Here is a 25,808-nt window from a genome sequence, read left to right as displayed (position 1 = left end):
TGATAATGGCTGGGGTCACCTGTCTTGTAAAGACACTGCCCAGAAGGCAGCAATAGTAAACCAGTTCTGTAGAAAAATTTGTCAAGGACAATTATGGTCATGACATGGCATGTAACGAATGAGCAATAGATGCTGCCTTACCTGCTGAATTTTGTGTGTGTGTCTGTGTGTGTGTGTATGTGTGTAGCACATGAAAATAAGATCGGTTACTTTAACTGAATCTTAATTGCTTACAGCCCTGGTCACCCCACCATAGGAAGGATGTTGAGGCTTTCAAGAGGGTACAGAAGAGGTTTACCAGGATGCTTAAAAGTTGCTGGTGAACACAGCGGGCCAGGCAGCATCTCTAGGAAGAGGTACAGTCGACGTTTTGGGCCGAGACCCTTCGTCAGGACTAACTGAAAGAAGCGTTCACTAGCAACTTTTGTGTGTGTGTTGCTTGAAATTCCAGCATCTGCAGATTTCCTCGTGTTTACCAGGATGCTGCCTGGATTAGAGGGAGTGTGCTGTAACGAGGGGCTGGACAAACTTGGGTTGTCTTCTCTGGAGCGACGGAGGCTGAGGGGAGATCTGATAGAGGTTTATAAGATTATGAGAGGCTTAGATAGAGTTGACAGTATCTTTTAATATCTAATACCGGAAGGCATGCATGTAAGGTGAGAGGGGGTAATTTCAAAGGAGATGTGAGGGGTAAGTTTTCTTATGCAGAGTGTGATGTGTGCCTGGTGATGGTAGAGGCGGTAACATTGGAGACTTTGAGGAGACATTTAGATAGGCAGATGATTGAGAAGAAAATGGAAAGGTATGGACATTGTGTAGGCAGAAGAGATTAGTTGGCCATTTGATTTCTCCTTTAACTGGTTCAGCACAACATTGTGGCCAAAGGGCCTGATCCTGTGCTGGTCTATGTTCTATCTTTGACAGCGACTCCTGCCCCGAAACCACAGCGTTGACAGTGGGTCTCACAGGAAAAAAGTCAAAAGCAAAGAACAGAATGGGGAGGAAGTGTATGGTCAGGGCTGTGAAAAGAAACGGATGAAGTGAGGTCTTTGTTCTGCTTTTTACATTTAGTTTTGGGTGTTTGATAGTTCTGCAGAGGTACAGACCACTACTGGCCTGCAGCCTTTGAAGTGCAGTGGTTGAAGCTGATGTGTGCGGCTGGGGATGTGATCTGTGTCACAGCGATGCCCTTAAAAGGGGAACATTTCACAATGGGTTTGAAACAACTCGGTTTTGCAGTACAGAAATGGCAAATATGTGGGGAATTAACTTTAAGGTGGTTGGAGAGAAGTCTTGGAGTGATGTCAGAGATGGGATTTTTTTTTTTTTTTTACACAGAGAGTGCTGGGTGTGTAGAATCCCCTGCTGGTGCAGACAGATACATTGGAAGCACTTGGAAAGTCACAGGGATGATAGAAAAATGGAGAGCTATATGGGGGGGTGGAAGGGTTAGGTTGATCTTGGTGTACGTTTCAAGGTGGGCCTGTTTATTTATTTAGTGCTACAGTGCAGAATAGGCCCACCAATCCACACCACCCACAACCCACTCATTTAACCCCAGCCTAATCAGTGACCAACTGGTACGTCCTTGGAGTGTGGGAGGAAACCAGAGCACCTGGAGGAAACGCATGCGATCACAGGAAGGGACATATAGAGGACGCTGGAATTGAACTCTGATCTCAGACACCCTGAGCTGTAATAGCATCACCCTAACTGCTCTGCTCGGTGACGTCCCACGTATGTTCAGCGGTCTGTGAACTCATCGGGTTGGGCGGTGGGGGGGCGGTTCCTGATGGCAGTGTTTCGACCAAAAACGTCACCCCGGAGGCTGCGGGACCCCCTGATTGTTCCGACCCCGGAACCTCTGTCCAGTGCTGAGTCCCTGAATAGTCATAGTGTCTGCAACTGTCCCCCATCCAGCTGCCTGTTAGCTCAGCCAGTCTTCCAGCTCACGTCTTGTGTGTCATCATCTGAGAAACTTGCGTTGAACATGCCAGTCGTGATTAAATAACACGTCAAGTTCACTTTATTGTCATTCGAGCATACACCACCGGATGAAATGATGTTCCTCCGGACTAAGGTGCACAACACAGTACGTATAACTCCCACACAACCGTACACATGTATACCCCCAAAACAGAACAACGTTCCTCCGGACCAAGGTGCACAACACATAAGCTAGTATTCCCACAAATTAATTAATTAACAAAAAATAACGAGTAAGTAAACAGTGTAACTCTATTGGCGCCAGGGAGTTCAGTAATCTCACAGCCTGGGGGAAGAAGCTGTTTCCCATCCTAACTGTTCTATCCTGATGCTACAGTACCTCCTGCCTGATGGTGGGGGGGGGTCAAACAGACTGTTGGATGGATGGGAGGGATCATTGATAATGCTAAGACCGCTGAGTACACAGCACTCCTGATAAATATCTCGAATGGGTGGAAGTGAAACCCCGATGGTCCTCTCCGCAGTCTCTGCAATCCTTTGTCGGGACTTGCGGTCGGATCCCTTGTAATTCCCGTACCAGACTGCTCGGGACACTCTGGATGGTGTTCTGGTAAAATAGGTTGGACTGGGGGAGGGAGGGGAGTCTCCCGATCATCTGCACACTCCCTGCTGCCCGTCGGCTCAGTCACTCTATCCGCTTCACTTTTTTTGGTTTCGTTTTGACGTGGCTTCCTCTGAGAAATGTGAGGGGGACTTGCGTTGAGCATGCCAGCCGAGGTTACATCATGCAAGTGTTGTCCTGCAGCAGGGAACAGGCCCCTCAGCCCATCCTGTCCACACTAACCAGTGGCCATCACACCACCCGGCATGTGGCCCAAACACGACAGGGTGACAATTCCTGGAGAAGTTCTTTTGAAGTACTTCCATCTGAATAACTCATGAAGGTCAGTGTCCCTTGTGCCCGTGTCCTGCCGTGACGGTAGGCTGCAGCCAATGACCTTCTCTGCTGACCTGACAGCTCGCTGTAGTTCTTGTGTATTGTGAGAGAACGCTGTACCAGACCGGACAGCGATGGCTGACGTGAGGATGCGCTCTGTGATGGCAGTGTAGAATTACACCAGGACGCTCTGCGGAAGATGGAATTTTACCAACTGCCGCAAGAAGTCCGTCGTCTGCCGAGCCTTTATTTTAATGCAGGAGATGTGGTTCTCCCACACCAGGCCCTGGCAAATGCCCAGGAACCTGACTGTTGAAACGGAGCTCATCAATGATGATGTCCAACATCAAAGTTAATTTATCATCAAAGTACATATATGTCACCCTGAGAACTCTGAGGTTCATTGTCTTGCGGACATACTCAATAAATCCGTAAAAGAATAATAACAATAATAGTAGAATCAATGGTAGACCACATTTCTTGGGTGTTCAACCAAGGTGCAAAAGACAACACTGTACAAATACGAAAAGAAAAACAAAATAGTAAATAAATAAGCAACAAATATCAAGAACACGAGATGAAGAGAGTGAGACTACAGGTTGTGGGAACAGTTTAGTGATGGGGTGAGTGAAGTTATCCCCTCTGGTTCAGGAACCTGGTGGTTGAGGGGTAATAACTGTTTCTGAACCTGGTGGTGTGGGTCCTGAGGCTCCTGTACCTCCTTCCTTAATCACTTACTATCTACAAGTCTGTGGTGGCTAGCAGGACACTATTACAGCTCGGAGCATTGGAATTCCGAGCTCAATCCCGGCATCCTCTGTAAGGAGTTTGTACGTTCTCCCCGCGACCACGTAGGTTTCCTCTAGGTGCTCTGCTTTCCTCCCACAGTCTAAGGATGTACTGGTTGGTCAGTTAAGGTTTTTATTTTTATTGAGATACAACGTGGAGTAGACCCTTCTGGCCCTTTCAGCCATGCCACCCAGAAAGCCAATGATTTAACCCTAGCCACAGTCACAGAGCCCTTTCAGGAGCCCAGTGGCTGCAGGCCACAGTCACGGACCCAGTTCAGTGCTGAGATGAGTGCAGACAGTCCAGGAGCCCAGTGGCTGCAGGCCACAGTCACGGACCCAGTTCAGTGCTGAGATGAGTGCAGACAGTCCAGGAGCCCAGTGGCTGCAGGCCACAGTCACGGACCCAGTTCAGTGCTGAGATGAGTGCAGACAGTCCAGGAGCCCAGTGGCTGCAGGCCACAGTCACGGACCCAGTTCAGTGCTGAGACGAGTCCGGACAGTCCAGGAGCCTGATGGCTGTAGGCCACAGTCACAGACCCAGTTCAGTGCTGAAGCAAGTGCCAATGCATGGAGGTGCCTGATTGTTCAATTTCTACTGGAATTTGATCTTTAGGGAAATGTCTGAGTTTGATGACATAGAAACATAGAAAACCTACAGCACAATACAAGCCCTTTGGCCCACAAAGCTGTGCCGAACATGCCCCTACCTTAGAAATTACTAGGCTTACCTATAGCCCTCTATTTTACTAAGCTCCATGTACCTATCTAAGAGCCTCTTAAAAGACCCTATCGTATGCAAATATGCTATGAGTGTTTTAAGGCTGGTTATTTTTAGAAGATGAGAAAGTCTTTGATGGGAACAGGCCATTCGGCACAACAAAGCATGCGGAATTCCTATTCAGATTTTGTGTTTTGAAGGTAACTTCCTTAATAATTATGTCACAAGAGAGTTAATTTACTGTTGGCTTAGAAAATGGATTTAAACCGTCTTGGGAAATGTATAAAAAGGAAGCTGCATATATTATGTGGAGTATAAAAAGAAATTATTGAGCAGATGTTACATGAGAGAGGAACTAGGTGAATGTTTCACGTCAGTAACTTGTCAGACTTCATCTCACTCCAGAGTTCTGGTTGAAAGGATTGTCCATGGGAGTCATTGAAACCTATCAAATGTTGAATGGCCTAGATCAGCCTTTCTCAACCACCTTGCACTGGAGGATCCCATGAAATAATTTTCAGGTCTCAGGGAACCCCTGCATAAAAATTATTGTATCTACAGCTCACGGTGCGTTAGCATGATCAGTGATTTGTCGAAATAATGATCCAAAAATAATTGTCAATGCTCTTTTGAGTAGAGAATGAATTTTTTAGCCAACCTTTCTTGAAAAAACAGGTAGTTAAGCTTAGCGTACTTTCTTGAATTAATCTTCCTTTCCCTTTCATAAATTTTAAAAACTCATGAAGATATAATAAATTTCTGACAAATAACTGGTTTAAGCCAAAATGGGATTAAATTTTTCTAAAGGTAGACGCTGTAGATTTAATTTAAATCATTGTAAATTGACTTTCATTAATGCTATTTACAACACGAAAATGATTGACAATGTTGAATAGTAAAGTTACTAAAAAACAAAAGCCAAAGCAATATGAATAAAAATATTGCCTAAGACACAATTTTATACAAAACTTTGAAAAAACATTTTCTTACCAAGTGACATGATCAGGCTTAAACATAGGCCTAGCTTCTGAAATCTGTGCTTGTTGTTTGTTACATACCAGCAGTGGTGGCACCAGAGATTTTTTCTTGCTGGTGCTACGGAGGGGCTGAATTATTCAGTGATGGTGCTGAGGGATGCACTGTATGGTAATATATATTCGCAAGGCCAGATGCGTGGCGTTAAGAAGTCGGTTTCAAGCATTATGTGCCTACTGTAAATGCCTCTGTTGATTCACAAGCAACAGCAATTGATAGATCTAATATAGAAATGAACTGTGTCAGTGTCAACGGCATTGGAGACAACCTGGGCTACAGGAAGCATAAACGAAAAAAAAGAGCATCCGAGCCACAGCGGACAATGTGAATCACGCACCAATCCCGCAATCAGCTTCAAATGCGTGCTTTTTGACTGAAAAACACAAAACGAACCCTCTACTATTCGCATTACATAGACAGCAATGCCAAAAGATACACCATTATTAAAGTCAAATAAGGCAAACAACAGATGCAAGGCTTTACCAGGAGTTGGACAAATCGTAATCTGACCATGCAATACCTCAATTAATTCGGCTACTGAAATTAAAACAAAATTCAACAGAATCACCGCTTGGAAGTCTAAGCAAAGCCAGTTGGCTTAATAGCAGTAAATGTAATATTTTAGGATCTGCAGGAAACATAAGGACTATGGGGTATCCACCACAAAATAATAATAATAATCAGCATTAGTCTTGGCCCAAATTTTTAAAAAATCAACTTCACTCACCATTAATGTTTTCAGAGAAGCAAAATCCGTCTGTTGTTGTGATTGGTGGCGTTAGCATCAGTGATTTTCTGGATGCCAAGTGCTTTGGTTCTCCGGCTGTTTATGGCCAACAGGGCCAAGTTGCTGTTCCGAGCATCGCCGATGCTGTTCCTTAGGTAGTTTTTGATGCGTCTGAGGCAAGAGAAACTCCGTTTGCATGAGGCAGATGTCACAGGCAGGGTCAGTGATATGCTGATTAGTTTGTATAAATCTATAAATGCATCGTGGTAGGGACTCATTAGAGCTAGAAACTCCAGTGTCATTCACTGTCTGTCCTTGCTTTTGTTTTGTTTCCAGCAGACGCCGAACCTGATGTAGCTCTGCAGTCAGGTTCACTTCAGTCACTCCATAGTACTCGGCCATTGGCCAAAGACAATTCTTGTCTAGGAAGAACTTGTGTTTGGGACTCAATGCTGAGACTCCAGTCAGAACACCCCCAGTCTCAATTGAGAACCATCTTTTCATTTCAGTCAGAAGTCTGTCTATAACCGGATAGAAACAGTGCTTGTGAAGGTCATCAGAGGATGTGCCAGGTGTGCGTTCAGTTTGGGCCTCAACAACAAAATCATGTAGGCGGCGGGGTGGCTGGGCCTGTCTCCTTTCATGTGGTCTGCTCTGTATACCGGCCTTGACGCACAGGTCCCTAGCTCTTGCCTGAATTTCACTCCATGATTCCTCTCCCCGTTTTGCTGAGAGTGCATCGATAACAGACTGAGCCAAGTCCACAGCGGATGAAAGCTCCAAACTGGGAGATTGTAGCTGGTCTGACATGAACTTGGTGACTCAGAATAAATCTTCAAACAGAGTGAGAAGTAAAGCAAACTGCTCGTCAATCAGTCCATTTACAGCTCTGGCCTCCGTGCATTTGGCCCATAATATCCTGTAGTGTAGCTAGAATGGCAGGGAGTCATTTCCTGATAGCCCACAAAGCTGTATACTGCCATGCCCAGCGTGTATCTGACAATTTCTTCAACTCCACGGGCTGTGCAGTTGATCCTAGTTCTCTCTGTTTCTTCATGAAAAGAGCGTGGGCAACAGAGTTTGAAAACAAGTTGTAAAGCAGCTGCAGAGTTTCAAAAAACTCACTGGCTTGTGGTACGTTGCTCACAACATCCACTAAAACAAGGTTAAGTCTGTGAGCATGGCAGTGTATATATAATGCCTGCGGGACCTCTTTCCTGAACCTCTCTTGTACCCTGTTATTGTACCCGGACATCACTGCTGCCCCGTCATAACACTGACCCATACACGCATTTGTATCAATAACATACTGGGCGAGTGTCTGTTCAATGCTTTTAAGAAGCGACTCTGCATTCAACCCTTCTGCTGGAGTGAAGTGCAAGAATTCTTCAAGCACTGTTTCGTTATTCAAATACTGCACCACCACTGATATTTGCTCCTTTTTACTCAAGTTTTTACTTTCATCCACCATGATGGCAAAATATCCAGCCTCCTTGATTTCTGCTCTTATTTGACGTCTGACCATATCTGCCATAATACCGATAATTTCATTTTGGATATCGTGATGGGTGTTTTTTGCATTTCCAGGATTGTCCTCTATTTTTTTAGCTACAGTCTTATCAAACTTCCCAATTACACTGAGCAACTCAACAAAGTTTCCCCTATTGCCAGATCTATCATCCTCCCGGTGTTCTCGCTGGGCAATGCCTTGGCACGCAGTAGAGCGTAGAGACTCAACCACTGCTCTCGTATACTCATGACTTTCTTGGACAATCTTTGCATGTCCTTTATCAAGCATATTTCCCAATCTTGAACCGTCTTGTTTTCTCAGTCTGAATTCGGCCCGTGCCTCCATCGCAAACTTATGAGCTGCACTTACATGGTGGGTTATGAAAACTGTTGTAGCTTTCCGCCAGTTGCGGTAACCAGTGACAGTGAAGGTAGCAACATACATCAAAGTTGCTGGTGAACGCAGCAGGCCAGGCAGCATCTATAGGAAGAGGTGCAGTCGACGTTTCAGGCCGAGACCCTTCGTCAGGACTAACTGAAGGAAGAGTGAGTAAGGGATTTGAAAGCTGGAGGGGGAGGGGGAGATGCAAAATGATAGGAGAAGACAGGAGGGGGAGGGATGGAGCCAAGAGCTGGACAGGTGATTGGCAAAAGGGATATGAGAGGATCATGGGACAGGAGGTCTGGGAAGAAAGACGGGGGGGGGGCGACGCAGAGGATGGGCAAGAGGTATATTCAGAGGGACAGAGGGAGAAAAAGGAGAGTGAGAGAAAGAATGTGTGCATAAAAGAGTAACAGATGGGGTACGAGGGGGAGGTGGGGCCTAGCGGAAGTTAGAGAAGTCAATGTTCATGCCATCAGGTTGGAGGCTACCCAGACGGAATATAAGGTGTTGTTCCTCCAACCTGAGTGTGGCTTCATCTTTACAGTAGAGGAGGCCGTGGATAGACATGTCAGAATGGGAATGGGATGTGGAATTAAAATGTGTGGCCACTGGGAGATCCTGCTTTCTCTGGCGGACAGAGCGTAGATGTTCAGCAAAGCGGTCTCCCAGTCTGCGTCGGGTCTCACCAATATATAAAAGGCCACATCGGGAGCACCGGACGCAGTCTATCACCCCAGTCGACTCACAGGTGAAGTGATGCCTCACCTGGAAGGACTGTTTGGGGCCCTGAATGGTGGTAAGGGAGGAAGTGTAAGGGCATGTGTAGCACTTGTTCCGCTTACACGGATAAGTGCCAGGAGGGAGATCAGTGGGGAGGGATGGGGGGGACGAATGGACAAGGGAGTTGTGTAGGGAGCGATCCCTGCGGAATGCAGAGAGAGGCGGGGAGGGAAAGATATGCTTAGTGGTGGGATCCCGTTGGAGGTGGCGGAAGTTACGGAGAATAATATGTTGGACCCGGAGGCTGGTGGGGTGGTAGGTGAGGACCAGGGGAACCCTATTCCTAGTGGGTTGGTGGGAGGATGGAGTGAGAGCAGATGTACGTGAAATGGGGGAGATGCGTTTAAGAGCAGAGTTGATAGTGGAGGAAGGGAAGCCCCTTTCTTTAAAAAATGAAGACATCTCCCTCGTCCTAGAATGAAAAGCCTCATCCTGAGAGCAGATGCGGCGGAGACGGAGGAATTGCGAGAAGGGGATGGCGTTTTTGCAAGAGACAGGGTGAGAAGAGGAATAGTCCAGATAGTTGTGAGAGTCAGTAGGCTTATAGTAGACATCAGTGGATAAGCTGTCTCCAGAGACAGAGACAGAAAGATCTAGAAAGGGGAGGGAGGTGTCAGAAATGGACCAGGTAAACTTGAGGGCAGGGTGAAGGTTGGAGGCAAAGTTAATAAAGTTAACGAGTTCTGCATGCGTGCAGGAAGCAGCGCCAATGCAGTCGTCGATGTAGCGAAGGAAAAGTGGGGGACAGATACCAGAATAGGCACGGAACATAGATTGTTCCACAAACCCAACAAAAAGGCAGGCATAGCTCAGACCCATACGGGTGCCCATAGCTACACCTTTAGTTTGGAGGAAATGGGAGGAGCAAAAGGAGAAATTATTAAGAGTAAGGACTAATTCCGCTAGACGGAGCAGAGTGGTGGTAGAGGGGAACTGATTAGGTCTGGAATCCAAAAAGAAGTGTAGAGCTTTGAGACCTTCCTGATGGGGGATGGAAGTATATAGGGACTGGACATCCATGGTGAAAATAAAGCGGTGGGGGCCAGGGAACTTAAAATCATCGAAAAGTTTAAGAGCGTGAGAAGTGTCACGAACATAGGTGGGAAGGGATTGAACAAGGGGTGATAAAACAGTGTCGAGGTATGCAGAAATGAGTTCGGTGGGGCAGGAGCAAGCTGAGACAATAGGTCGGCCAGGACAGGCAGGTTTGTGGATCTTGGGTAGGAGGTAGAAACGGGAAGTGCGGGGTGTGGGAACTATAAGGTTGGTAGCAGTGAATGGGAGATCCCCTGAGCGGATAAAGTCGTTGATAGTGTGGGAGACAATGGCCTGGTGCTCCTTAGTGGGGTCACGATCGAGGGGTAAATAAGAGGAGGTATCCGCGAGTTGTCGCTGTGCCTCGGCAAGGTAGAGGTCAGTACGCCAGACTACAACAGCACCCTCCTTATCGGCGGGTTTAATAATAATGTTAGGATTAGTGCGGAGGGAGTGGAGAGCAGAGCGTTCCGAAGGAGTGAGGTTGGAATGGGGACAAGGTGCGGTGAAGTCGAGACGGTTGATGTCCCGTCGGCAGTTGGCAATAAAGAGATCCAGAGCAGGCAGAAGACCAGAGCGGGGTGTCCATGAAGAAGAGGAGGGATGAAGACGGGAGAAGGGGTCATCGGTGGGGGTGGAAGAGTCCTTGCCGAAGAAGTAGGCTTGGAGACGGAGACGGCGGAAGAAAAGTTCTGCATCATGGCGAACACGGAACTCGCTGAGGTGTGGGCGAAGGGGGACAAAGGTGAGGCCCTTACTGAGAACAGAGCGATCTGCCTCCGACAGTTGAAGGTCGGAGGGGATGGTAAAGACCCGGCACGGATGAGAGCTGGGATCAGAGGGGGGAGGGGGGAGGCTGGGGGTGTCAGTGGAGAGGGGAGGGTTGGGGTGAGAGGAAGATGGACTTTTTTATGCACACATTCTTTCTCTCACTCTCCTTTTTCTCCCTCTGTCCCTCTGAATATACCTCTTGCCCATCCTCTGGGTCACCCCCCCCTTGTCTTTCTTCCCGGACCTCCTGTCCCATGATCCTCTCGTATCCCCTTTTGCCTATCACCTGTCCAGCTCTCGGCTCTATCCCTCCCCCTCCTGTCTTCTCCTATCATTTTGGATCTCCCCCTCCCCCTCCAGCTTTCAAATCCCTTACTCACTTTTCCTTCAGTTAGTCCTGACGAAGGGTCTCGGCCTGAAACGTCGACTGCGCCTCTTCCTATAGATGCTGCCTGGCCTGCTGCGTTCACCAGCAACTTTGATGTATGTTGCTTGAATTTCCAGCATCTGCAGAATTCCTGTTGTTTACAGTGAAGGTAGACTCAGAATGGAACCCATGTCCTCCACACAGGAAATGCCTGCATGCGAAGCAGAGTGTAGCATCTTTTGTGATCGAATATTCCAGCCAGGAGTACAGGTCAAACCAGCCATGAATAAAACTCCTTTGCTGATTGCCAAACTGTTGCGAGCAGCGAAGGGTACTTTTTCAATGCTGGCCGACGAGGTCCTTCCTCAGGCTGCTGGCTAACATCGCTAACAGTATTCCCACTAGCACTAAGAGCAGCTTCATCCACGTTCTCTTCCGAATCCCGCTCCATTTCTTGTTCCTCTACTTCGCCCTCACACTCCTTCGATGAACAGCTGTCGTCCTCATCCCCACTTACTTCTTTCTGCATGTCACTTTCAATTCAGACAGGCTCAGGCTGAGACACCACTGACTCCTCTGGATGAGGTCGTTTTCTCACTAAAAATCGATCCATTTTTCACGCCGGCCAAAATAATGCACGTGCCAGGCCCTCGCTCGCTTGTAAAAGCACGATCTGCGCGTGTGGCATCCGTTAGTCTCGCGAGACCACGGATCTGCGCCTGGATGTATACCATCAATCTCTCGCGTGAGTGAGAGTGAGTGACATCACCACCTTAGGTGACCTTAGATCAGCTTAACTGATCTGTGGACAGCAATGGCAAGACATTGACAACGAATGAATAAGCTGAAGTGTAGAGTGGATCGGAGAGAGCTTATAACTTCATTGCTGCGTGAGTGCTATGGTAATTGTGGGCGCTGTTTCACTAGATCAACTGGAGAAACAAGCTGTATTCAAAACTATACAGAGAAAGCAAAGCAGCTGCAGTTAATTGCTTGGTGGTGCTATGTTGGTGCTATTGCAATTTCTGCTGGGGCTATAGCCCCAGCTAGCACCACTTTAGCGCCACCCCTACATACCAGGCACAGTGAAATAGGACAACTTGGATCACCAGTCCATGTATATCCATTGACAAGAAGCTTTCATTGTAAAGACGGACTTTTTTCTGTCCATTGTTGTACTAGCTCAGTGAAATGACTCAGAAGATTGTAGTTCTTCATTATCAACCTTATCAGAGTTGTCCATAGGCCGAGGCCTCCTCTTCCATCTCATACCTCCTCTTCAAAAATCTCCACATTGGACCGTCTTGAGAATGAAAATTTCCCTCCAATTTTCTACTACGCCAGTAGTGTTTCTTCGCTCCTGTAAGTCAGTCAGTGGCACATAAGGGGAAGTTGGGGGAAGTAATTCGGCGGAGGAAGGCTGATGTCACAGCCCAAGTCGTGCGATTCCATTCAATGCTGGGAAAATGCACTTCACGCTTCCCATCATCCTACCGTCCTCCCCTCCTGCAACACAGCGCTCACCAATTATCAACAGCCTCCCCTACCTTGTGTCAATAACTGAGAAGGGACTCAGCCAAGTAAACAGGGTCCTACTGCGCACTGCCATACTGGGCTGAGAGGCTGCCAACGAGATTGCTAACGGCACTTCTCGGTCACTGGCCAGCGCTAGCATCACGCCAAGTTCAAAAAACAATGTTTATTTTTTAAAATCACGATCTCTCACAAAGCCCCTAGTTGACTGCCATGATGAGGCTAAACTCAGGTTGGAGGAGCAACACCTCATATACCGTCTAGGTAGTCTCCAGCCCCTTGGTATGAACACAGAATTCTCTAACTTCCGGTAATTCCCTCCCCCTCCCTTCCCCTATCCCTATGTCTCTCTGCCCCCTCCCCAGCTGCCTATCACCTCCCTCATGGTTCCACCTCCTTCTACTACCCATTGTGTTTTCCCCTATTCCTTCTTCACCTTTCCTGCCTATCACCTCCCTGCTTCCCCTCTCCCACCCCTTTATCGTTCCCCTTACTGTTTTTCACTGGAACCTACCAGCCTTCTCCTTCCCACCCTCCCCCCACCTTCTTTATAGAGCCTCTGCTCCTTCCCTCTACAGTCCTGACGAAGGGTTCCGGCCCGAAACGTTGACTGATCTTTTCTGCGGATGCTGCCCGACCTGCTGAGTTGCTCCAGCGTGTTGTGAGTGTTGCCCTAGTTGAAAATCATGATAGGATGAACTTGGAGAGAATATATTCATTAGTTGGAGGGTCTAGGACTAGAGGACACAGTCTCAGAATAGAGGGATGTTCTGTTAGAACAGGGAACAGAGATGAGGAGGAATTTCTTTAGCCAAAGTCATTACCACAGACAGCTGTGAAGGCCAAATAAATGGGTATATTTAAAGTGGGGATTGATTGGTTCGTGATCAGTCAGGGCGTCAAAGGTTAAGGGGAGAAGGCAGGGGAGTGGAGTTCGGAGGGAAAATAAATCAGCCATAATGGAGTGATGGAGCAGACGCCATGTGCTGAATGGCCTAATTGTGCTCCAATGGCTTATGGTCGAATGGGATCTTTGTCATTTATACCAGTGTTATGGATGCGAATGTACAAGGCTTGGTCAAAAAGTTTGTGGATGATATGGAATTAGGCAGCGTTAATAGTGAAGAAGGTTATTGTAGATTACAGGGGGATCTCGATCAGTGAGGGAAATGGCAAATGGATTCCAACACAGGTTAAGTGTGAGGTGATGCAGTCACACCAGCATTGGACCTATGCTATGAATGGTAAGGCTCTAGGGAGTGTAAAGTAACAGAGGGAGGAGGCATTTAAGAGACTCCTATAGGCACACAGATGATAGAAATGGAAGATTATGTGAGAGGGAAGGATGAAATTGATCTTCCTGTATTTATTGAGATAAATAAAGTGCAGAACAGGCCCTCTGGGCCTTCGAGCCATGTCACCCAGCAACAACCCCTCCCCTCCCCCCCCCCCCCGATTTAACCTTAGCCCAATCACAGGACAATTTACAAAGACCAATTCACCTACCAACTGGTATGTCTTTGGACTGTGGGAGGAAACCAGAGCACCCGGAGGAAACCCACGCGGTCACGGAGAGAGAACGTATAAACTCCTTACAGGCAGTGGTGGGAATTGAACCCGAGTCATCTGTACTGTAAAGCGTTGTGCTAACCACTACACCACTACGCCCTTTCGGAGTAGGTTAAAAGGTTGGCACAACATCGTAGGCTGTAATGCTCTTCTTCGGTCAGAGGCAAGGGGAATATCCGGAATTCTCCACCCCAGAGGGTGTGGAGATTGGATCACTGGGGCTTTGGTGGTTTAAAAAGTGTTGGACAGATCGGGGACTGAGGGCGATGGAGAACTGGTTCATAAAGGGAGGTGTGTCCTGGGGTAGATTAGTCATGGTCACACTGAATGCTGGGATAGGTCCGAGGGGCTGAGTGGCCTCCTCTGGTGGTGCATTTTTTTTGTTCTGGTACTAGTGAAGGTTTCCAGAAGCTGCCGCCATAAACGTGCATGCATAAAAATGGGTCACAGTGTTCAGGAGCGAGAACTGTGTGTATTCACGAGTGAACCTTGTGTTTGTAGACCCTCGAGAAACTCCGCCCCTACCTGTGCGATAAGCTCATCGCCGAACGGCATTTCGATTACCTGCGAGCAAAGAAGATCCTGTGCAAGGAGGACACAGAGGAGATCTCTTTCCAGGTATCGAGCAGGCGGAAGGCAGGAAAGCTGCTGGACCATCTCACAGAGAACCCCAAGGGCCTGGACACTCTCATCTGTTCCATCCGAAGGGAAGGAACACAGAACTTCCTGGTGCAGAAGATAACAGATGAAGTTCAGAAAATCAAAAACGAGAAACTATTCCAGAAAGGTAAATTACTCGACCTCGTTCTCTCTGGCATTGGTAGGGTTGGTCAGAATCTACTCTGTTAACACTGGCATACACTGTGAAGCAGCAGGACAAAGTAAAGACATGAAAATTACAGTGTGTTCCAAAAGTTACAGTACTGTGCAAAGGCTCAGCTGACTGAGCTACTATAGATATCCACTATGTGCCTAATACGTTTGCACAGTACTGTAGTAATTTTATGTATTGCACTGTACTGCTGCTGCTAAACAAAACAAGTTTTATGACATACGTGAGTGATAAACCTGATTCTGATACGGGTCTCTATTCTGGACTGAAGGTGGGAAGGGGGAAGGGAGAGGCAAATCACGGTTAGGAAAAGGGGAAGCGAGATGGGAGGAAGTGGGAAGCACCAGAGAGACATTCTGTAATGATCCATAAACCGAATGACTTTGCCTGGTGTCTCAGGGCTGGGTGTGTTTGCAACTGTGCCTCCCCCTGGCCCCGGCACTCCTCTGCCACCTGTCCCACCACCCCCCCACCCCGCCACGGCACTCCACCCTCACCATTCTTAACATCCTTTCCTCTCGCCAGATTTACAAATTCACTCTCTAGTCCACAATGACAAATAGCGTTGTGCAAAGGTATTAGGGCACCCTGATTTATATGTCATGAGGGTGTTGAATGAGGGGTGCATGCGAGTTTGATTTCAAAGTTTGGATAGGTACATGGGTGGGAGGGGTATGCAGGTCTATGGCCCCAGTGCAGGTTGATGGGAGCAGGCAGTTGAAAAGGTTTGGCATGGACCAGATGGGCTGAAGGGCCTGTTTCTGTGCTGTACTTTGACTCTAAGGATTTTGCATGTACTGTATATAAATAAATACTGTAAAAGAGGGATACCAAGGTCACGTTCATGGGCTCATGGACCATTCAAAAGTGTGATGGCTGAGGGGGAGAAGCTGTTCCTGAATCTTTGAGCTCCTGCACCTCCTGCACCAGTGCCACAGCGAGTTAATAAAATAAAATATAAAAGAGAACAGGAACAGGTCAGACTCAGATTGTTCACTTATCACACACACATGGGAACACACAGTGAAGTATGTCGTTTAGCCCACAATGTCACCTCACATTCCACCACCAACATAGCCTACCCCACATTGCTTGGTGGAACTACACGAACAACAGCAAAACAGTCCCCTTTTCTCCCACACACACAACACACTCACAGAGACACAACCACACACACACAAGCACACACATACAACACAAACACTCACACTCACACACACAACATACTCTCACAGACAGACAGACCCCTAACCCTAGGCTCTTCAGCCCACGCTGTGTGATGCTAAACTAACGAATCCCACCAGCCTGCACGTGGTCTGTATCCCCCTCCATTTTCTGCCTGTCGTGTGTCTGCCGAAAAGACTCTTAAATGCCTCTGTGGTATCTAGTTGCACCAGCACCCCAGTTCCAGGCGTCCACCACACCCTGGGTAAAAATAGCCTTTTCACATTTCCTGCACTTGCTTTGAATACAAACTCTGCCGCACTTAGGGGCACAGTGTAGTGTTCAGTACAATGCTTCACAGTGCCAGTGAGGTTTAATTCCTGAAATGGTCTGCAAGGAGTTTGAGCGTTATTTATTTATAAATTTACCAATAAGGCACGGAAAAGGTCCTATCACCCCTTTGAACCACACCCCCAGCAAACCTGATTAACCCCTGCCTAACCACAGGACACTTTACAATGACCAATTCACCGAGCCGCTGTGGATTTGGACTGTGACAGGAAACTGGAGGACCCATGGAAAACCCACACATTCCACAGGGAGGACATACAGTCGCTCCTTTCAGGGGAAGCCGGGATTGAACTCTGAACTCTGACACCCCGACCTGTAACAGCGTCACGCTAACTGCTACGCTACATGGCACCCGTGTTCTCTCCATGACTGCGTAGGTTTCCTCCGGGTGCTCCAGTTTCCTCCCATATTCCAGGGGTGTTCAACATTGGGGTTTAGTAATCTGTCGGCGTTGGAAGTGTGGTGACATTTGCAGGCTGCCCCCCACCCCCCAGCACATCTACTGACTGTGTTTATTGTTGATGCAAATGACACATTTCACTGTGTAGAGCTGACAAATAAAACTCATCTTGCTACCTGACTTATTTGTGCCTCTCGTAATCATACAAACCTCTATCAGATCTCCCCTCAGCCTGCAGTGCTCCACAGAAAACAGCCCAACTTTGTCCAACCTCTCCTGATATTCTACACTATACACTCCGTAAGACCATAAGATACAGGAGCAGAAGTAGGCCATTCGGCCCATCGAGTCTGCTCCGCCATTCAATCATGGGCTGATCCAATTCTTCCAGTCATCCCCACTCCCCTGCCTTCACCCCATAACCTTTGATGCCCTGGCTAATCAAAATATCTCTGCCTTAAATGCCCCCAATGACTTGGCCTCCACAGCCGCTCGTGGCAACAAATTCCACAGATAATCCTGGCAGCCCATTCTGGTCCATAACAGCACAAGGCACAGGAGCAGAATAAGGCCATTCGGCCCGTCGAGTCTGCTTCGCCATCGATCATGGCTGATTTATTATCCTCTCAACTCCATTCTGCTGTCTTCTCCCCGAAACTTTTGACGCCCTGACTAAGCAAGACCCTATTAACCTCAGCTTTAAATACACCCAGTGACTTGGCCTCCACTGCCATCAGTGTCGATGAATTTCAGATTCACCACCCTCTGGTTAAAGAAATTCTTCCTCATCTTTGTTCTAAATTGACAGCCCTCTAATCTGAGGGCGTGCCCTCTGATCCGAGAGTCTCCCACTATAGGAAACATCCTCTCCATATCCACTCTGTCTAGGCCTTCCAATATTTGAAAGTTTTCAATGAGATCCTCCCCATTCTTTCTAAACTCCAGCGGGTACAGGCCCCAACCACTCTCTGTTGATAAGCCCCACACATCACTTTAAACTTTCCCCATCTCACTTTAAATCTCTGCCCTTTGGTATTCGGCATTTCAACCCTGGGTAAATGATTCTGACCACTGTATCTATGCCTCCCATAGTTTTACAAGCAAAGGACATGGCTCTGCAGTTTCTGTGCTGCTGACCTGGAAATTTCTGCTACTTCCTCTCCCCCCCCCCACTACATTAATTGTTTAAATGGGTTTCTGGCTCCCTAGGCCTTGGCCAGTCAGTCAGATGAGTAAAGTCTACTCATACTGACAAACAGTCGCTGAGCTCCTGACGGATCTGCAGTGTTTGATGGTCAGTTCCACATTCTTGCCATGGGATTGCTGTGTCTCCTGGGAGTGTAACACACACAGAAAATGCTGGAGGAACTCAGCAGGTCAGGCAGCATCTACGGAAATGATATCAGGCTGAAACCCTTCATCAGGACTGGGAAGGAAGAGGGAAGGAGGACAAGCTGACAATTGATAATGTGACACCGGGGCGTGCAGTAAGAAGCTGGGAGATGATAGGTGGAAAAGGTAAAGGGCTGAAGAAGAAGAAATCTGATAGGAGGGGAGAGTTGACCATGAGAGAAAGGGAAAGAGGAGTAGCACTGGGGGGAGGTGATAGTTACCGGGGGGGAGGTGATAGGCAGCGGTGGGGGGGGGGAGATAGGCAGCGGTGGGGGGGGAGGTGATAGGCAGCAGTGGGGGGGAGGTGATGGGCACCGGGGGAGGTGATAGGCAGCGGTGGGGGGGGGAGATAGGCAGCGGTGGGGGGGGAGGTGATAGGCAGCGGTGGGGGGGGAAGGTGATGGGCACCGGGGGAGGTGATAGGCAGCAGTGGGGGGGAGGTGATGGGCACCGGGGGAGGTGATAGGCAGCAGTGGGGGGGAGGTGATGGGCACCGGGGGAGGTGATAGGCAGCGGTGTGGGGGAGGTGATGGGCACCGGGGGAGGTGATAGGCAGCGGTGGGGGGGAGGTGATGGGCACCGGGGGAGGTGATAGGCAGCGGTGGGGGGGGAAGGTGATAGGCACCGGGGGAGGTGATAGGCAGCGGTGGGGGGGGGGAGGTGATAGGCAGCAGTGGGGGGGAGGTGATGGGCACCGGGGGAGGTGATAGGCAGCAGTGGGGGGGAGGTGATGGGCACCGGGGGAGGTGATAGGCAGCGGTGTGGGGGAGGTGATGGGCACCGGGGGAGGTGATAGGCAGCGGTGGGGGGGAGGTGATGGGCACCGGGGGAGGTGATAGGCAGCAGTGGGGGGGAGGTGATGGGCAGGTGAGGAGAAGAGGTAAGAGGCCAGAGTTGGGAATAGAAGAAGAGGGAAGGGGGAGGGGATTAAAATGACCAGAAGCTGGGAAATCAATCTCCATGACATCATGTTGGAGGCTACCCGGAAGGAATTTGAGATGTTGCTTCTCCAACCTGAGAGTGGCCTCATCATGGCAGAAGAGGCCATGACTCAACTTGTTGGAACGGGAACAGGGATACGAATTGAAATGGTTGGCCACCGGGAAATCCCCACCTTACCCTTGCTCCTGTTCGTTGCTGATGCAACCAAATCTCTTTGTGTTGTGAGAGCTTTCTTTTCCTCTCAAAAGCAAGTCATACAGCATGTGTGGGACAGAGCAGTAGTACACCGCTTTCGTATGCAGGAGATCCTGGTTCAATTCCTGCTGCTCTCTGTAAAGGGTTTGTCCATTCTCCCTGTGGCTACATGGGTTTCCTCTGGGTGCCCCGGTTTCCTCCCACGTCAGCCGCTTGTCACTCTGTGCATGGGATCCTCCACATCAGGGGTGATGCAGCCAGTCAGAATGCTCACCATGGCACTATTTGTAAGACTCTTTGGTGACGTACCAAATCTCTTCAAACTCCTAATGAAATCTAGTTGTGCTGGCGTGTCTTCATGATTGTATCAGTAACTTGTGCCCAGAATAGATCTTCAAAGATGTTGACACCCAGAAACCTGAAGTTCATCACCCTTTCCGCTACTGACCCTGTAAAAGGACAACCCTTTAAACAGCACTTTCGTATCTGTACTGGGCAGCCACCACTCTCTGTGTAAAAGCAGCTGCCCCACACATCTCCTTTAACCAACTCCCCCCCCCCTTACCTTAAACCCAATGTCCTTTGGTATTTGATACTTCAACCCTGGGGGGGAAAAAGGTTATTTCTGTCTCCTGTTATGCATGCCTCTCGTGATCTTATAAACCTCAATCAGATCTCCCCTCGGCCTCCGGCGCTCCAGAGAAAACAACTCAAGTTTGTCCAACCTCTCTGATCCAGGCAGCGTCCTGGTGAACCTCCTCTGCACCCTCCCCAAAGCCTCGACATCCTTCCTGTAATGTGGTGACCAGAACCACACCCGGTACTCCCAAGTGTGGTCCGACTAGTGTGTGATACGGCTGCAACGGGACTCCCTGACTCTTGTTCCCAATGCCCTGACTGATGAAGGCAACTTGCTTTACCACCGTATCGATTTGTGTAGGTACTTACAGGGAGCAGTGGATTTGCACTCCAAGATCCCTCTGTACATTAGTGCTCCTTAAGGTCTTGCAATTTAGAACATAGAACTTCACAGGCTCTTCGTCCCACAGCATTGTGCTGATCCTTTAACAGACATCCCGCCCTGCAAAAACTCATTTCAGGGAGGTAGCACCATCAATTTGTGGGAGACTTCTGGGAGAGGTGGGATGTCTGCAATAGAGTAGCTCCTTAGCAGCTAGCCAGCTAGTTTAAATAACGTTAGCTATGCCAATGAATGAATGACACCTGTTAAACTCACCTCAACCTGTCTTTTACAGTCTTAACCCACCATGGGCAATAGAAAAGTCACTGTTGCAAACAGTGCAGCGAGCAACACTGTCATTATTTTGACCCCTATTAGGCAGGGGTACACTTTAGTGTAGTCTGGGGTGACGTATGTTTTATATTTTTTTGGAACACTCTGCCATGGCGCGCTCTCTCTCGCGCTCTCTCCCTCTCTCTCGTGGTCACTCGCGTGCTCTCTCTTGCTTTCTCTCACTCGCTCTCAAAAAATTTGATTTCTGTGATATTGTATATAATTTGCGGGCATCAGGGAGCCACTATTAATATGCAGGAGACTCCTGGAACGTCCGGGAGAGGTGAGATGTCTGCTTGAACCTACTCTAATCTTAATCTAACCCTTTCCCCCCCACATAGCCCCCATTTTTTCAATTATCCATGTGCTTATCTAACAGTCTCTCAAATGTCCCTAATGTATCTGCCTCTACCTCTGACATCCGCCCCCTATACTTGCTTCCAATCACCTTCGAATGATGCCCTCCGGTACTAGCAATACAAGACAACCCTTTGCATACTGTTTCCCTTCCTCTTCCATTAGTCTTCCCAGAGTGCAGCAACTCGCATGAGAATGGATTAAAGGCCGCCTGCCATTCCTCCGCCCAGATCTCCAGTTGATCTACGTCTTGATGTGTCCGTTGACTATCTTGTCCTCACTATCCACAACTCCACCAATTTGAGAATGTTTGCAAGCGTTCTAACCCCGTGGCACGTGTTTGCTGACACTGGTTTTATCCCCTTTCGTTGCAGGAGTCTTCTCGAGCAGCTATGACCCAGCGGAAGACGTGTCCAAAAGAAACAACCTCTCCAGGTTCTGCTCAACTGACTCCAATAGTTTGAAGGGGATGGAGGTGAACATTCTGTGTCACCCAGAGGGGGAGTTCAGTCCTGAGCCGTCTGCCTCGCCCCTCCTCTCCCCTCTGGAGCTACAGTCCACCTCGTCGTTGGAGAACACTGCAGTCATGAGCAACTTGGAGACCATGGCCACGACATTGACTCTGCCCAGACCAGGAGAGCCCGGAGCTCCACCTCTCCCCCCCAAACTCCAGACCGAATCCACGGGATCCTCCAGCAGTCCCAGTGACTCCGAATTCTTGCCCCTGCGGTCCCGCTCCCCATGACCCGTCACGGCCCCGACAAGAGCAGAGGTCTTTCGAAGGTCTGCGGTGCATTGTGGGGGAATGGAGGAGTGAGGTTACGTGGTTTGAATTCTCGTGGCATTCTCTGTATCTTTGTTATATTCTGGTTCAGAACCACACAATTTCTTTCTTTCTTCTTTGGGATTTTGGTTTTACTGAGGGCCAACGACTGCGGTTGGTGCTGCCTATCTACACCGTCCTGGCAAGGACGGCTCAACGTTGCTCGGAAGCACCTGGGTCTTTGGGAGCAGATGAGTGCCTGTGGTTAGCGTTTCCTCATCACAATGTCTCTCCGTCATCCACAAGTCTCTGGGGTGTGAGTAACTGTTCGCCATCTCACTTGGTCACCTCAGCATCAACTGTACTCAAGAAACTCTACTGTCCAGGACAAAGAGACCATAAGACAAAGGAGCAGAATTAGGCCATTCAGCCCATCGAGTCTGATCTGACATTCATTATGGCTGATTTATTATCCCTCTTAACCCCATTCTCCTGCCTTCTTCCTGTAACCTTTGACGCCCTGATTAATCAAGAACCTATCAACCTCTGCTTTAAATGTATCCAGTCACTTCGCCTCCACAGCCACCTGTGGCAGTGAATTCCACAGATTTACCAGCCTCTGGCTAAAGAAATTCCTCCTCATCTCTGTTCTAAATGGATGTCCTTCCATTCTGAGGCGGTGCCCTCTGGTCCTAGGCTCCCCCACTATAAGAAACAACCTCTCCACATCTACTCTATCTAGCCTTTCAATATTCGATAGGTTTCAATGAGACTGTGGCGCCCCCCCCCCCCGATTCTTCTAAACTCCAGCAAGTACAGGCCCAGAGCCATCAAAGTACGAGCGTAAGAGTTAAGCCTGCTTGATCGTTCACAAGCCCAGAGTTTCATCCCTCCCCACCAGTGCACTGTGGCTGCAGTGTGCACCATCTACGAGATGCACTGAGGTCACTCTCCTGGGTTACTACGACTGGGGTCACTGAGGTCACTCTCCCGGGTTACCATGACAGTCTGAGGTCACTCTCCCAGATTACTACCACAGTCTGAGGTCACTGAGGTCACTCTCCTGGTTTACTACGACAGTCTGGGGTTACTGAGGTCACTCCCCTGGGTTACTACGACTGGGGTCACTGAGGTCACTGTCCTGGGTCACTACAATAGTCTGAGGTCACTCTCTCGGGTTACTACCACAGTCTGAGGTCACTCTCCTGGTTTACTACGACAGTCTGGGGTCACTGAGGTCACTCCCCTGGGTTACTACGACTGGGGTCACTGAGGTCACTGTCCTGGGTCACTACAACAGTCTGAGGTCACTGAGGTCACTCTCCCGGGTTACTACCACAGTCTGAGGTCACTGTCCTGGGTTACTACGACAGTCTGAGGTCACTGAGGTCACTCTCCCAGGTTACTACGACAGTCTGAGGTCACTGAGGTCACTCTCCTGGTTTACTACGACAGTCTGGGGTCACTGAGGTCACCCCCCTGGGTTACTACGACTGGGGTCACTGAGGTCACTGTCCTGGGTTACTACCACAGACTGAGGTCACTGAGGTCACTGTCCCGGGTTACTACCACAGACTGAGGTCACTGAGGTCACTCTCCCGGGTTACTACGACAGTCTGAGGTCACTGTCCTGGGTTACTACCACAGACTGGGGTCACTGAGGTCACTGTCCCGGGTTACTACGACTGTCTGCCATGTGTACTATCATCAGGACCATGTGGGGAGGGAGGAGGGATGAGCCGCCTTCAGAAACTGCTGTAGTCTTTGGGGAGCAATTTCCAGCGTTTAGACCCAGTGAAGGTGAAAAAAAAGTGACACTTGCCCCTGCCAGCGGGGTGTGCGGCCCAGTGGGGAACGTGGGGTGGTGGTGTCCCTCTTTGAAAGAGGCCCCAGTCCTCCCCACAGGGCTGAGGGTGAGGCTTTGAGCTTCAAGTGGTTCAGGTGGTTCCATTTATGATCAGAGAATGTAACTGGAAATTCTCACTCTTCACAGACATCAGCGAGAAACAGAACCCTCTGGGTGTCTCTCTCGGTGTCTATGTGTGTCTCTCTCTCTCTCTCTGTCCATCTGTGTCTGTGTGTGTGTCTCTCTCTCTCTCTCTCTGTCTGTGTGTGTGTGTCTCTCTCTCTCTGTCTGCCTGTGTGTGTGTCTCTCTCTCTCTCGGACTAACAAGGGACAGAGAGATATCACCCATTTCACAACAAATGGGGGAATAAAACAACAGTCACTGTTACAATGTTAGTCTGCTGGGTTGCTTTTCATTTCAAAATTCTCCGACTCCGGAATTGGCAGCAAAATCTTTTCCCCCACTCCTCCCCACCACCATTGAGAGGAGCACGATCACTCGACTACAGAGACCTCTGCCTGTTGCAAAATCCGGATGTTCCTCAGTCAGCAGCACCACCATGGAATCTGTTGTCCGCAGGGAGAATGGCGGAAAACGGCCGTTTGGTCGGTGAGCTCCAAGAATGGGAATTCATCACTGTAAAAAACCGTAGTTCAAGTGTCGTTACAGATCAGGGACCTCTGACTGAACCCCAGCCACCTTGAAAAGGAAAGAAGAGACACTTAAAGAGAGGAGTTTAAACTGCTTCACAGATGAGCTCAAAGAGGCAGCCATTTGGTGTCATCTTAGTGCTTATCAAATGGGAATTGTAAACAATATGTGGGAGAACCTCAGAGACCCAAGCAGAATGCACGGGGAGGGGAAGGGAATGAAGAAGGTTCAGTGCAGAACCCTGTACCTGGGGTCTTGTGTTGGAGACGAAAGTGGGGTTTCGGAGGGGAGAGTCACCTGACGTGTAAAGATCTGTGGTGCTGCGAGAGATGACAGCCTGATGTGTCTTGTGGGGTCACAGTTCAGAGTCTCAACCCAAAACATTAGCAGCTCCTCCCCTCACCCAGGGGTTGCTCGACTGGCTGATTGTGTGTTGCTCTACATTCCAGTGTTTGCAGTCTCTCGTGTCTCCAGGAATTCCAAATTAGAGCATAGGACACAGAACGTTACAGCACAGTGCAAGCCCTTTGGCCCACAGTGCTGTGCTGATTTTTAACCTTCCCCAAGATCAACCTAACCCTTCCCTCCTACATAGCTCTCCCATTTTTCTATCATCTACTTGCCTCTCTAAGTTTCTTCGATGTCCCTAATGTATCTGCCTCTACCACCCCGGTAGGGCGTACCACAGTCTCTGTGGAAAAAAAATCCTGTCTCTAACGTTCCCTGTACTTTCCTCCAATCAATTTATGCCCCCTTGTATTAGCCATTTCCACGTTCTGGTGACCAGTTGATCAACGCCTCTCACCATCTTGTACAGCTCTATCAAGTCACCTCTCATTCTCCTTTGATCCAAAGAGAAAAGCTCTAGCTCGCTCAACCTGTCCTCATGAGACATGCTGTCTAATCCAGACAGCATCCTGGTAAATTGCCTCTGCACCCTCTCTAAAACCCACATCCTTCCTATGGTGGGGTGAGCAGAACTGAACGCAGTACTCCAGGAGTGGTCTGACCAGGGTTTCATAGAGCTGCAGCACTACCCTAACTCAGTCTGCCGACTACTAGAGGACAGAACCCCATACACCTTCTCAAACACCTATCAACTTGTGCAGCAATTTCGAGTAGCGCACACAAAATGCTGGAGGAACTCAACAGGTCAGGCAGCATCTAGGAAGAGGAATCAACAGTGGAAGTTTCAGGCCAAGACCCTTCATCAGGACTGGAGAGGAAAGGGGGAGGTAGCACAATAAAAAAGCTGGGGGGAGGGAAGGGACGACAAGCTGGAGGGTGATAGGTGATGCTGGCGGGTGGGAGGGGAGGGCGGAGATGATGGGAGAAGCTGGGAGGTAGAAAGAGTTAATCCGCTGTATTTTTCATCCGGTATATTCACAGCTGATCTACCTCGAAAGAATGAGCACACTTCCTGGCGTGTACTGACGGTGTAACCTGTCTGAACCTGTTTGAGTGTGGGCCAATGTTTCAAGATGATTCATTCACAGAGAATCACAGCGATGAGATT

At 48.9% G+C, this 25,808-nt stretch overlaps 1 protein-coding gene across 1 annotated transcript in view; it reads left to right on the top strand.

Annotated features, from left to right (window-relative positions):
• bcl10 (BCL10 immune signaling adaptor) overlaps positions 1-25,538 on the top strand; it is a 73,469-nt gene extending 47,931 nt beyond the window's left edge. The window contains exons 2-3 of the mRNA XM_063064801.1: positions 14,606-14,891; positions 21,406-25,538. Coding sequence (XP_062920871.1) covers positions 14,606-14,891; positions 21,406-21,776 — 657 coding nt within the window. The 3' untranslated portion in view covers positions 21,777-25,538. The remainder of the gene's footprint in view (positions 1-14,605; positions 14,892-21,405) is intronic.
• Positions 25,539-25,808: the final 270 nt, after the last annotated feature.

Source organism: Mobula hypostoma, chromosome 12 (assembly GCF_963921235.1).
Source record: "Mobula hypostoma chromosome 12, sMobHyp1.1, whole genome shotgun sequence".
Classification (NCBI taxonomy): domain Eukaryota; kingdom Metazoa; phylum Chordata; class Chondrichthyes; order Myliobatiformes; family Myliobatidae; genus Mobula; species Mobula hypostoma.
The sequence above is the reverse complement of the archived record's forward strand: the minus strand, read 5'-3'. Positions and strand labels throughout refer to the sequence as shown.